This window comes from Fusarium poae, assembly GCF_019609905.1.
Source record: "Fusarium poae strain DAOMC 252244 chromosome Unknown contig_2, whole genome shotgun sequence".
Classification (NCBI taxonomy): Eukaryota; Fungi; Ascomycota; class Sordariomycetes; order Hypocreales; family Nectriaceae; genus Fusarium; species Fusarium poae.
In genome coordinates, this window is record NW_025408660.1 from 477,231 (window position 1) to 490,471 (window position 13,241).

The 13,241-nt window shown below is 47.6% G+C and overlaps 4 protein-coding genes across 4 annotated transcripts; 1 reads left to right on the forward strand and 3 right to left on the reverse strand.

Annotated features, from left to right (window-relative positions):
- Positions 1–4,445: 4,445 nt before the first annotated feature.
- On the reverse strand, positions 4,446–6,311 carry FPOAC1_013422 (uncharacterized protein; the record flags this gene model as incomplete). Its single annotated transcript, XM_044857763.1, has 5 exons — positions 4,446–4,698; positions 4,749–5,404; positions 5,455–5,837; positions 5,885–6,083; positions 6,147–6,311. 5 exons carry the CDS (start codon positions 6,309–6,311, stop codon positions 4,446–4,448), a joined length of 1,656 nt encoding a protein of 551 aa, XP_044701145.1.
- An 854-nt stretch (positions 6,312–7,165) lies between these two features.
- Positions 7,166–7,399, forward strand: FPOAC1_013423 (uncharacterized protein; the record flags this gene model as incomplete). Its single annotated transcript, XM_044857764.1, has 2 exons — positions 7,166–7,262; positions 7,314–7,399. The coding sequence occupies 2 exons, from the start codon at positions 7,166–7,168 to the stop codon at positions 7,397–7,399; spliced, it is 183 nt and encodes a 60-aa protein (XP_044701146.1).
- Positions 7,400–7,626: 227 nt separating this feature from the next.
- On the reverse strand, positions 7,627–8,187 carry FPOAC1_013424 (uncharacterized protein; the record flags this gene model as incomplete). The annotated part of the gene is made up of 1 exon (XM_044857765.1): positions 7,627–8,187. The coding sequence occupies one exon, from the start codon at positions 8,185–8,187 to the stop codon at positions 7,627–7,629; it is 561 nt and encodes a 186-aa protein (XP_044701147.1).
- Positions 8,188–9,802: 1,615 nt separating this feature from the next.
- FPOAC1_013425 (uncharacterized protein) lies at positions 9,803–12,989 on the reverse strand (the record flags this gene model as incomplete). Its single annotated transcript, XM_044857766.1, has 4 exons — positions 9,803–9,893; positions 9,952–12,578; positions 12,643–12,800; positions 12,872–12,989. The coding sequence occupies 4 exons, from the start codon at positions 12,987–12,989 to the stop codon at positions 9,803–9,805; spliced, it is 2,994 nt and encodes a 997-aa protein (XP_044701148.1).
- Between the last annotated feature and the right edge of the window lie 252 nt (positions 12,990–13,241).

Consider the following 13,241-nt stretch of genomic DNA (forward strand, 5'->3'; position numbering starts at 1 on the left):
CTTGGACAACATGGAGTTTTCCCAAGACTTTTTCACCCATGAAGGTGTTTTACAATCATTTGGGTTTTTCACTTTATGTTGAAGTTTATTACGAAGATCAAGGAGGGCAGGACTGAAGCTATGAATATATGTGACTTTGGATCGAGTGGGAGTGTTGAGGTTGAACATGATGGATGGTATATAGATAGTCCGATCCGTCAGTCACGTATATATAGCTAGGAAGGACATGTCTTGTCTGTAGTTAGATCTTCAACCTTACATCAATCAATCTCATTACCTCACATCAATAATGGGCTCGACATCACAGGAAACCCATATGCTGCTACCATAACAGTTTCGACAGACAATAATGGAGGCGCCACTTGCTTGAAGTGGTTTACCCTTTGGGGTTACAAAATCCCAATATACCGAAGCTGCAGCGTAGATGATCACAGACTCTACGCCAGCCCGGGTGGTGCCATCGAATACAAGCCATGCAGAGGGGGCAGAGGGGGCAAACTAGACGATGACCGGGTTTCGGAACAAGAGCTCAACACCATAGAAAGAACGTTCAACGAGACGGCGAAGATGGTCCTGTGTAAAAACGCTTGCACGGACAGAGGGAACGGCTGTGAGGTCCTGGAAGTTGTGCCTCTCGACGACGATGAGCAGAATTGTTCCTGCCGAATTCAGCTGAAGAACGGCTCCAAGCCAAGAGTCTTGAGGTTTAAATGTAACGAGGACCGAGGGGTTGTCCCCCCTCCCAATTTCCAATTGAGCGCCCAGAGCAACTCAAATGATATGGCTAGTATGCTTATATTCGAGGATTATGTCACCTTAGACCCAGACAAGGACCAATAGCGAGATGACTTAATAGTAAATTCATACTTTTTAAAACAGAATTTATAACTATCTATAACGTAGTTGATAAGCGAGTTAGCCAGACAAGCGAGTTAGCCACTACCCTTTACACAGGGTTGAAAGCCACCCACCCAATCCACGTAATGGATCCACTCGTGGATTCCACTGTCCACTCCACTGGCAAAATCCCAGTGGATTGGCTAATCCACCGAATCCACTCGGCGATGTCGCGGATGGATTGGGTGGATTTGGGTGGATTAGACGTGGGGTAGTTAAGGGCGCCCATGTATTTGGCAGAATGCCTCTAACAGAGGCTGATGTGCCCCATAATTTTTGCAATATTGCTACCCTATGTCAAAAACACCATAAAACTTCTGAACAGCGCAATTTTAGAATACATATAATATAGGAAACACTATTCGAATGTCCCATGCTTTCTCATTGGGATGACGTAAGTCTTGATGGATATACTTAAGATTTGCTCCGTGAGTGCATATCATCATGAGGGCCATTAATAGGCGTATATTTTCCTCAACAACATATCTAGCAAATATCAAGCTCGACTGTCCATACTTTGGATTTATAATACAACAATTATACCATTAAATAATTGCCGGCAAGTTGATTGAAAAAACGCGTCCAGATCCCTCAATATCTCAATACTGCGCGAAAAATTGCAAGCGATACTAATCGCGTTAAGCTCGTGATGTGAAGGATGTTAGAGACTTATCTAATACCCGACCCCAATATGGCACTCGCTACGTGCTCGTCCACCTCAAATTAGCTCGAAAGGTAAGTATCTGAAACATCCGCAGGATAAGGGCATATTGTGCCAACTGGTCGCGTTGGACGCGTCATTCGCGCTGACCTGACGACCTGTTGTTGACCCATCACCTGCACCATGTTTTGCGATTTCGACATGACAAAGAGATTATTTTACCATGACCTCGCCTGGAATGACCCAAGGAACTGCTGAAAAGAAGGCGAATTCTAAGGGCAGAAAGCCCCCGGGGCAGCGGACTCTCGCTGAATCCATGAAGCTCGATCTACACGACCCCCGAGAACAAGCGATTGCAAATGACTTCATCAAACGCTTCGACAAGGAACACTTCCGGAGGCTTCTGATCGATTGGATCGTGGCCAAGAATCACTCCTTTTCAATTGCCGAGGAGGCAGAACTCCATGCTATCTTCGATTACTTGAACCCGTCAGTTTCGGCACGTAAAGCCAATATTACCCACACAACTGTTCGAGAAAAGATCGTCGCCGCATTCGAACAACACAAGCAGAAGGTGATAGAGGTCTTGGGCAAGGCACCTGGACTTATCCACATCTCCTTCGACGGCTGGCGGTCTGGCGGTCTGGAAACCGATACTCCCTATATGGTATCTATTGCTTTTTTAGGGACGAAAACAATAAGCCTTGCAAGATTACGCTTGGGCTCCCCGAAGTTAGCGCCAGGCACACTGGGCCTAATATCGCCGCAGAAATCCTCGACGTAATTAAATCGTATCAGATCCAAGACAAGATTGGCTATTTCACGCTCGACAACGCGAAAAACAATGATACCGCCATGGAGATTATTGGTGGAGAGCTCGGCTTCGTTGGGGCCCGCAGGCGAGGACGCTGTTTTGGGCATACCTTGAACCTCTCCGCCAAAGCCATTCTATTTGGGCACGATGCTGACGCTTTTGAGCGGCGGATATCAGGGGCAGAGCCTCTTACCGAAGCAGAACATTTGATTTGGCGCAAGAAGGGGCCAGCAGGCAAACTGCACAACCTTGTGGTAGCTATCCACAGATCTGACTTGTTGACTGGCATGCTTCGCAACATTCAACAAGAAGCCTTCAACAAGTCATCTGACCCAAAACTCAACGCCAGGAAGCCGTTGGATGTTATTTTGGACAACGATACGAGATGGCTGTCACAGTTATACATGATACGACGAGCTCTACTGCTTCGCGACTATATCGAACGACTCATTGCCCACCATCGAATTGACTCCGAACAGCAGAACAAGGCCAAGAGGGGCGGTCCTAAGAAGTCACTCGCATTGCCCTTTATTTGCCAGCCAGAGAACCAGCTATCCAACAAGGACTGAGAGGTGGTCAAAATATTTGCGCAAATACTTAGTTACTACGAAGCCACGATCAAAATGCTAGAAGGCGACGGCCAGATCCGCAAGCGGAAGCGTGGGTGGACTGGGTCATATGGCAATATTTGGGACGTTATTCAAGGCTTTGAATTTCTTCTCGAGTAACTTGAACGTTTTAAGGACATCGCGAAGGACTTCCCTGATACTGAACACTTCAGGATCAACATCAATTTGGGCTGGCAGAAGTTGAATGAGTACTATGAGATATTGAGCGAGACGCCCATCTACTACACTGGCCTGGCGCTCCATCCAGCATACCGATGGAAATGGTTTGAACGCAACTGGGCTGATCGCCCTGAGTGGATTGACGAGGCGAAAAACATGGTTCACGATGTCTGGCGTTTTGAGTATCGGGAGGCCACGTTGCCTAGACAGGAGCCGTCAGCCGTTGAGCCAGTTCCCAAGCAGCGGAAGACTTCGGACAATCCGTTTCAGGAATACCTTAAACGAAACCGCTACACAGCGCCAGAAGCAGGTCATGATGGCCTCACGCCAGGCGAAGACGAATACCTGCATTGGATTACGCACTGCGAAAGTGGTGATGGCTCCATCAACGATCCTCTCGCTTACTGGCACGAGAAGCGATTCAAGTATCCAAACTTATCGCGAATGGCGCTTGATTTTCTCACGATACAACCAATGTCTGCTGAGTGTGAGCGTCTTTTCTCAGCAGCAGGTCGGATGGTGAACCCTCTCCGCCACCAACTTGAAGCCCAGATTATCGGGATGTGCCAGGTATTGCGTTCATGGCTGAGGGCGGGTATTATTCATGAATTAGATCCCTTCTTTATCTCGGTAGACGAAGAAAAAGTCAACCTCGAATTAGCTCAGATGTCGGATCAACAGCTTGAAGGATGGGCAACAAAGTGGCTCACTCAGGTGGTGGGGCGTTCAAGACGAGATGGGGGCCCGTTAGGGATAAGGTCCCACTCGGAAGTTGGAATAAGGGACTACGTGGGCAATGACTTCGGGAATAGCGTCACCATCATGGCATCAAGAATAGAGGCAGTTGCCAATCCACCAAATCCACCAAATCCACGATAGCTTCCAGTGGATCCACGATACTGAGATATTTAGTGGATTATGATCTACCCACTCCACTCGAGCTGCTAGTGGATTGAGTGGAGTGGCTTTCAACCCTGGTTATAACATCTATATAAGGACCAAGTCAGACAATAACACTAACAGATATATACCCGACCTATTACATCGAGCTCATCAGCCAAGCCGATCCCTTCGGCCTCACTACGATTTCTACAAAGGTAATTTCAGGCAATGACCAAAACGTTGTGAAATTCCCCTGCTAGTGAACTATTATACTGACAAAAATCATAGATAGCCCCATTAGTCAAACTATCCACGGGCGTACCATTCCAGGATCGCCACAATCGAAAGACAGCCTCAGTTGTATCACTCAATGGTTATCGGACTGTTCAACTCACCATCCACATTATGTCACCAACACGATGAAGCCCACTCGACTGTTGAGGTACGAACACAAGGAAGGAAAAGTAACATTGTGCACATCTGTCATCTCAGATATCAAGTATGTATCAAATGCTGTCGTCGCAACTGTCCAGCTAAGCTTTGAAATATCATTCTTTAGCCATGTCGGTAGGTACTTGAAGAATAGTGTTGATGAAGAGAAGAGGGTGAATCCGGTGTCTCTTGGTGAAGATGTGGCGCCATGGAATAGTTGAAACCTGATCATCCAGTTAGCCACTTTATCAATGTTGACGAAAGTGATACTTACTGTGGTGGAGTTGAAACTGTCGTCTCGGTTCCGTCATCGTTGGTCTGCTTCACGACCTTGAACAAGCCATCATAGTGGAATGGCATAGGCTCAGCTGAGAGAACATTGTTCAAACCTCGAGCGTCCGCACCACGATCCTTGACTTCTAGCAAAAGACCAAACTTCCAGGGCAACGGAGTTCCAAAGCGGTGACTGAGGTCAAGGAAACGATCACGGTTGGGCTTCTTGACAAATCCCTTCAGAACTACTGGGGAGTTGAGCTCTGACAGGGAGCGAACTTTCTTCGTGTCGATATCATCGATGGTCAAAGATCCTGGTCCATTGGCAGGACGAATAATCAGACCAGCAGGATACATATGTTCAACAACGATACCACCATTGTCCTCAGCCCAAGAAGTTAAAGGTGACTTTTCACGATAGTATGAAGGTCTCCCATCATCGTAAACCAGTTCAAGAGTGCTGTCGCTGTCGAATTCTGATCGCATACCTGTTCGAATTGTACCGTCTAGTCTGTATGCTACACTGCAATGCCAAGGAGTAGTGTATGTCGAATCTGTTGGCAACAGACTGACAGAAAGCTTGTGAGCACCAGTTGATGGATGGATTGACAGTCGAACGTGGTCAGGGTACTTTTGTCGAACAGCATTGGCAAAGGCCTGAAATATTAGCGAATTACTCATTCGGTGTGGCCACGTCTCTAACTCACATCTCCGCGAGCCATCATCTGCTTCGCAATATACTCGATCCCCCTCTTATACTTGGACTTGGTACGGTCTTCGCCAACAGGGTAAACTGTTTCCAGATCTGTCTGGAGAAACTTGATGTAGCCGCGGTAAGTCATGCACTGGTCGTCTGACTGTCGAACCTGATCCCAACTCCATCCAGGCTTGCTGAAGGTGTTGAGAAGTGCACGACGAAAGTTTGATGCATTTGCAACGTAAGTCATCTCATCAAGGTCCTTTGGCAAGTCGATCTCGACAAGATCTCTTAGGCGTGAAAAGGAAATGTTGTGAAATTCTTTTTCGGTTGCGAGTGATCGAAGAGTCTCGCCGTATGCCCAGACATCTCTATCGGGAACGCCCAGCAGGTCTGTTATCGTTAGTCTATCTCTCTGCTGTATTGGCATTCTGACATACCATTATATACTAGACCATCTGAAATGATAGTGAGCTTGGCTCCTGGCGCATAGATATCGCCAATGGCATTGCACAGGCCATTTAGATGAGCAAGGGCAATCTCTTCGCCCTTGTCAGGAAGCCTTCCCAAAGTTTTTGAGGATGAGTTTGGTGACTTGAATGGGAAAGCTGGGAGGCATAGAGGAACTGGGTTGCCAGCCTTGACATGTGTATAGATGAGAGAAATGAATCTTAGAGCTGATTGATCAGACTATGAACAGACACGTTCATCTTGTTTCATGCGATATCTTCCAATGATGTCGAGAATCTTTGTAGAGGTCTCGAGAGCCTCACGATCAAGGGCGAGCGTCAATGGCTCAATATTGGCATGTGGAACCGTCGTTCCAAAGGGGAAAGAGGCCACAGGGCGATGACTGGATACAGCCATTGTGAATTAAGAAGAGAGAAGGATATTCAAACAAGTGATTGGAGGTATGTAGAAGAGAAGACTGATCTTTGTGAATGATGATCGAATTGTCCTGACAATGGATATTGACGGATGATGATGAATCTTATAAGCTATACGATGCAGTATGTAGAACAGTACATGTAAACCAGATACAACTATCCATCCTACGTTCCATTTTCGTCTTACTGACTAAGTTAATTCGCGAAAAGGACCGGATCGTCTCATCAGTGGGCCATCGTACAATCACAGTTACTTGGAAAAATTCTTAGCCTCGTCACATCGCGTTGTCCGAAGGAATCGCTTCATCAGGAAGCTGGAAAAATTGTGACAAACCCCCCGTCAGCACACGGAAGAATCCCAGAGTAGAAGGTATCAACTCCACCTTTATGGAAGCCAAGCCACATTAGTCGTCATGATATATCCGTAACATGAAATGTTTTTCCATCAAGCTGGGTCTATGTCGTAAAAACTTGGATTTCCGCTAGGGGACGGTCCGTCGAATGATCGACATCCCACTCGGCTATCCCGCTCGGCTTTCATTTTACAAAGGTCGTACAAGTTTATGTTGAGGTGATAGAAAAATCGGGTCGTTGTTTAATGTACGGATAGCTAGGACATGGATTTGAACATGAGACATTTCCATTTTGTATCCTTGAAACGCCGGGATGGCTTGGTCAGTCCAAATTGGGCAAGTCGTCTGAAAGTTGCAGTTCTTTGATGACTTATCTTGTCTTGAGTCCCATGAACTATTCAACGACTAAACTGAAGTCATTCACGTTTTGTGCATCTTTTTGAGCTACTGCAAGACTGTAAAACTCACAGCATCATCAAATATGCAGCAAGTTGATGTGACTATTGTTGGTGGTGGTCCTACTGGCCTCTTTGTTGCCCTTCTTCTTCAACCACTGGGCATCTCAGTTCGTGTCCTCGGTAAGCTACATTAATACTCAACGAAATGCAAGCCTAATAACATTTTGACAGATGAGAAACCTTGCTCTTTGGAGCTTGGTCGAGCTGATGCGCTAAATGCCCGAACTCAGCAGCAGTGTTGGATAGCCACGCTATGAAACTGAAACTGGGGGGAGTTTCAGTTTCATGACACCGGACGTCAGTATAGTTTCAGTTTCATATGAACTGGTTTCAGTTTCATACGAAGCAATATCCAGTTGCAGTCCAATTTTTTGACAAGCTCGGCATCGATATGCACCTTATCTCCAAGTACCCCAAAGATGTTTGGCATTGTCTGCCTACCTACACTACCAATTCCCTAGGCTCGCCATCACTTTCTGCCCCCTTACTCATCTCTATATCTTCTTGGAGTATCGAGTATCCTTACAGCCGCGTCGATATCCTCCGCTTCTCTAAACACCCCTGCAAGGAGCGGCCTGCTCTTTCCCTTTGGAACACTTATCCAACTTTTAATGCACTCACATGCCTCTACCATTTTGGCAGACATCCTACTTCTATCCCATCTAACCTGTCGTTTTGCGCCTGAGAAGATTCGCTCTGCTTCCGTAGACATGGAGGGGATGCAGAATATGTCAATAGCCATACGGTAGAGGGGGGAAATTCTCTCGCTGCGTCGGTTAAAGCCACCACTGTAAGGCCGTTTGTTGTCCAATCCCAACCTGTGAGCCCTGCGAAGTATCGTCAGAACCAGGCCATTAGAGGACTTCAAATTACTTATATAAATAAAGCAGTCGAATTCATCCTTCACCCCACTCGCTGTGCTGTACACCTTCTGCCTCCAGCGATCTAATATGCGCTTCGCGGGAACGGGAGAACCAGGCGAAGCAGGCCCCAAGAGCTCATCAGAAGGCTCCGATGACAAGGGAGCGGGCGAGGCTGATGACATGTTGTCGGACAATTAATTCCACAGGGGTCAGTGATGGCACCAGTCAACTGATAAGAATTATCTAAAGAACAGATGAAATTGAACAGCCGTGTTCAGGCATAGATATTTAAGCTCATGTCGTTAGGATTGGAGTCCTTGATGCGACAAGCCGGATGTGAAACCAGAGACACGACTCTAAAGTACGGGCCGCGTTTTATATCCAGGCGCACGAACCTAGTGGTGTTATGCGACACATATTTACTATTGGCACGTTTCTAACTGCGTTGAAGGCATTTGTTTGCGAAATTTTCTTGGTAAGGTACTACGATATTTGGGACTCATCGGCTGTATATGAAACATATGAAACCGACTGAAACATATGAAACTGGGGGAGTTACTGTTTCATACGAAACCGGGTCCATGAACTGTTTCAGTTTCATATGAAACAGTATGAAACAACACGCGTGGCTATCCATCACTGGATGAAGACTCCGATGTTAATTTTGATTGATTTGCGGATGTCTGACAGCATAGGTGGTAAAGTACGATAGTGATACCAATTGTTCTAAAGTGCTATAGTGATATCAATCGTGCTAAAGTGCTAGGGTGATATTCTAGCACACTTTTTGCGAATATGTGAATATGAATATGAATATCACTTTAGTACTTTATATCACAATACGCAAGTCTGTCGAAAAGTAATAGACATGGGACTGTCACAATGAATAAAGGTGGCCACCCTGAAACTCTTGGTGTTCATGAACACTTTGCAGCGGCCCCAATTCCTCCAGGAGCGGGTAAATTCACTCAACTTCGCGTTCGGTGCAAATATTGTTTTAAAACGATGAACCCTGTTCCTTCAGAGCGTTCTCTCAATGCCACGAACTGACCAAGTCACTTTCATCTATATGAATAGTCGGGTGCTAAAGAGCTTAAGGCGGTCAAAGATAATCCGGCAGAACCGACGGTTGTCAAGAACTGGGAGACCAGTTGATGTCTCTATTGTTGTCGATGGCTGGGGTTGGGAAGAGACCGATTTAGAAAATAATGGAGAAGACATGGACATCGACCAATGAGAGGGGTTTGTCATGTCAAATACCTTGGTCAGATAGGTAAATTACCGTTCGGTAAATTACCTCGACGGAACCCTAACACACTGGAGTTCACTGGGAGCCTTTCGGGTTTTCCAGTCAAGTCCGTACTGACGACTATAGTATTCACAGATTCCGATTCATTAGCACATCTCAATTATGATGATACTGTGGATGAGGCTGATGGTTCTAGAGATGGGTGACGAGCAATCTGATGGATGAGTAAGTTTGGGGTGATTAGCTAGCTTGATTTGAGAATGAATAAACTAATGTGGGGCATGTACTTGTTGGATTTAGCATGGTATCAACAAATTCATCTGCAATCTTTGCTTCACGACAAATCTGTCGCGTCTCACTCTGGCTCCTCTGGTTGAACGTCTGATGGCATAAAACCGAAACTTAGGATTCTGTTGTATCGGAAGCCAATGTGGCCGCCTAGTTCCAATCACAGCTCTCTGAGCTGATCGCCGTATGGTACATATAGATTCTAGTCAATACTAGCTTTAACCGCATCGCCACCCTTAACTCTCTATGCTCGCTTTTCTCTATCCCTCTTTCTTTGTCTTCAGGGAAACGTCGGTTGTTGTTTGCATGAAAAACTGTCGCTCGATAGCCTTGAGTATCTCGTCGAGAAGTCTGCGCAGAGTTAGCAGAATGCACTTTATAAATATATAATAGACGAATGGAGACTTACACAATTGGGGCACTAGTAAGAACAACTGCCTTCCACTCCAGAGTGTTGAGGGGAAGAATGGAAAACAGACCCTGAAGGAATGGAATGTAGAGGAGGGCGAAGTGAAGAGCCATGGACAGAGCAATAGCGTAGACGAGCATCATGTTCTTCCACAGAGGCAGAGTGAGGAGGGATTCACTGGATGACAGTGCATTCATGGCGTTGAACATCTCAATGACGACCAGGATAGACAACGAGACAGTCGAAGCCGACTTGGCCATGTCGTTGGAGAACATAGCGCAGCCAATTTCAGAATATTCAGTTGAGCAGTGGTGGAAGCGAGTAAGCTGGCGGAAAGTGATCTGAGGGCCCTCGGGGTTGTACATGAACCACCAGGCGTATCCAGCAACAGTAGCAAGACCAACGTATGTACCAATGACGAGATAACGGAAGAAGAGCCAGCCGCCAATAAGCGCCTCATCTCGCTTGCGAGGACGACGCTTCATGATGTCATGGTCAGGAGGGTTGAAGGACAGAGCGGTGGCAGGAAGACCATCGGTGACAAGGTTTACCCAGAGAAGCTGAACAGGAACCAGAGCCTCGGGCATGCCAAGAGCGGCCGTGAGGAAGATGGAAACAACTTCGCCAATGTTGGAAGAGATGAGATAACGGATGAACTGTTGAGTGTTGTTGTAGATGGAGCGTCCCTCCTCAATGGCGACCTCGATAGTGGCAAAGTTGCTGTCAGCAAGGACCATGTCGGCAGCCAGCTTGGAGACATCGGTTCCAGAACCCATTGCAACACCAATATCAGCCTTCTTCAGAGCAGGAGCGTCGTTGACACCATCACCAGTCATGGCAACAACTTCGCCAAGAGACTGAAGGAGATCAACCAGTCGAGACTTGTGGCTGGGCTCAACACGGGAGAACAGAGATGCACGCTTGGCTGCCTCAAGCTGCTCTTTGGGGGACAGTTGATCAAACTCGCGGCCAGTATAGCTCTTTCCAGTAAGATCCTCGTGCTGACCAAAGACACCAATCTGTCGGCAGATGCTCTCAGCAGTGTTGCGGTTGTCGCCAGTGATAACAATAACACGGATACCAGCGTCCTTGCACCGCTTAACAGCGTGAGGGACCTCCTCACGAGGAGGGTCAAGCATGCAAACAAGTCCGAGGAAAGTCATGTTTTGTTCAAGCTGGGCGTATTGCTCGGTGGAATCAGCGGTCTGGAGAAGGGGGTTCTCGGGCACATTGTCAATGCTGGCGAGGGCGATAACTCGGAGACCGTTGTTGCCGTATCGTACAATCTCAGTCATCAAACGGTCTAAAATCTTCTTGGTGAGAGGGACCTTCTTTCCATTGGAGCCAACGAGGGTCTCTGTGCAACGATCGATGACAGACTCGGGAGCACCCTTGACCAGAAGCTTCTTGTTGTTACCACTGCCAACCAAGACGGACATGCTCTTGCGATCACGGGAGAATTCGTATGTGGCAAGACGGGGGAATTCCTTCTGGTAGGTAGCGCTGGCATAGTGAACGCAATCTTCGGGGCGGGTATCGGTGGGAGCACAAGGTCCAATCTTCTCGACCAGAACTCGAAGAGCACCCTCAGTGGGTTCACCGATGCTGGAAAAGGTAGCAGATTGAGAATCGTAGGCAAGCTGAGCGTCGTTGCAGATGGCGGCGACCTGGGTCATTTGACGGATTGTGTTGGACGTGACGTGAAGGTCCCGAACGATGACACCACTCGCCTTGATGGATCCTCGGGGAGCGAAAGTAGTGCCCTCAACATCAAGCTCGCTAAGATCGCTACCGTCTTCGTTTAGGTGCACAACCTTGCTCACGCTCATTTGATTGGTGGTCAAGGTACCAGTCTTGTCAGAGCAGATGACACTGCAGCTTCCAAGAGTCTCGACAGAGGGAAGGCTTCGGACTACGGCGTTCTTCGCAGCCATCTTTCTCGTTCCAAGGGCCAAGCAGGTTGTGATAACAACAGCCAAACCCTCAGGGATAGCGGCGACACCAAGAGATACGGCGATCTTCAGGTAGTAGATGGCACCCTTGGTCCAGTTACTGTGACTAGGGTCATTGAAGTTGGGGATGTTAATGAGCCAGACCAGGATGCAGATGACAGTAATGACCTTGGCCAGTTTGTCACCAAAGTCGTTGAGCTTCTGCTTCAAGGGGGTAGGTTCCGAGATCTGAGCAGTGATACTCTCGTGAATATCTCCAATGGCGGTGTTGGAACCAGTGAGGACGACGACAGCTCGAGCGCGGCCAGTAACCACTGTTGTTCCGGAGAACAACATGTTGGTCTGGTCCTGTAGAACGGCCATGTCATCTTTGACAACTGTAGAAGCGCGTTTTCCAACACTCTCACTCTCTCCAGTAAGAACTGCTTGGTCGACAGAGAAACTGTTGCTTTCAATAGAGACAAGTCGGCAATCGGCAGGGATGCGATCACCAATATGAACAGTAACGATATCGCCGGGGACCAGCTCTTCGGCCTTTGCTCGTGATACCTGACCACCGTTTCGCACTACATTGGCTTCGTTGGCCGAATATTCTTGCAAGGCGGCGATGGTCTTCTTGGCGCTGCTTTCCTGGGAGACTCCGACAACACCGTTGAGAATAAGGACAGTGAGGATCTGGTAGGTCAGCGGCTTGCTCAGACAGGTTGGAACATGTTGTTTCCAGAAGCAATGTACATACAACAATAGGGTCGGCAAAAGCGCTCCATCCTTCTTCCTCGTCGAACAAGGCTAGAACGAAAGACACAGCGGCGGAACCGAGAAGGATAATGACAAGTTGGTCCTTGAATTGCTCGAGAATAAGTTCCCAGAGGGGAGTAGGAGGCTCCTCGGGAATGGCTATCAAAAATCAGAACAGTCCGGGTTGATGGCGGGGCTTGCTGGCAGCTAGCAGAGGTTGGTTCACATACAGTTGCGCCCATGTTTGCTGCGCAATTCAGTGACCTGCACGTCACTGAGGCCAGTATTCTCATCCACATTGAAGCTGGCGAGGACATCGCCAGCCGGTTTCGCGAAGGCGGTCTCCATCACGAAGACAATGCGTGAGGGGGCGCTCGAGATAAGGCTTAACCGGGTTCGTGTGCTGAAGAGTGGAATATGTCTTGCGCCTAAGTAGACACCGATGGGATATGAAGAAGTACCTTGAAGTAGGCAAGGTAAAAAATAAAAAAGATTATGCAGAAGTTTAAAGGACCGATGAAAAGAAAGAAAGTGGGTGTGAGAAAGAAAAGACATGGAGGCAACAATCACCGGCTTCCTGTCGTGGTAGTAGTACGTCGA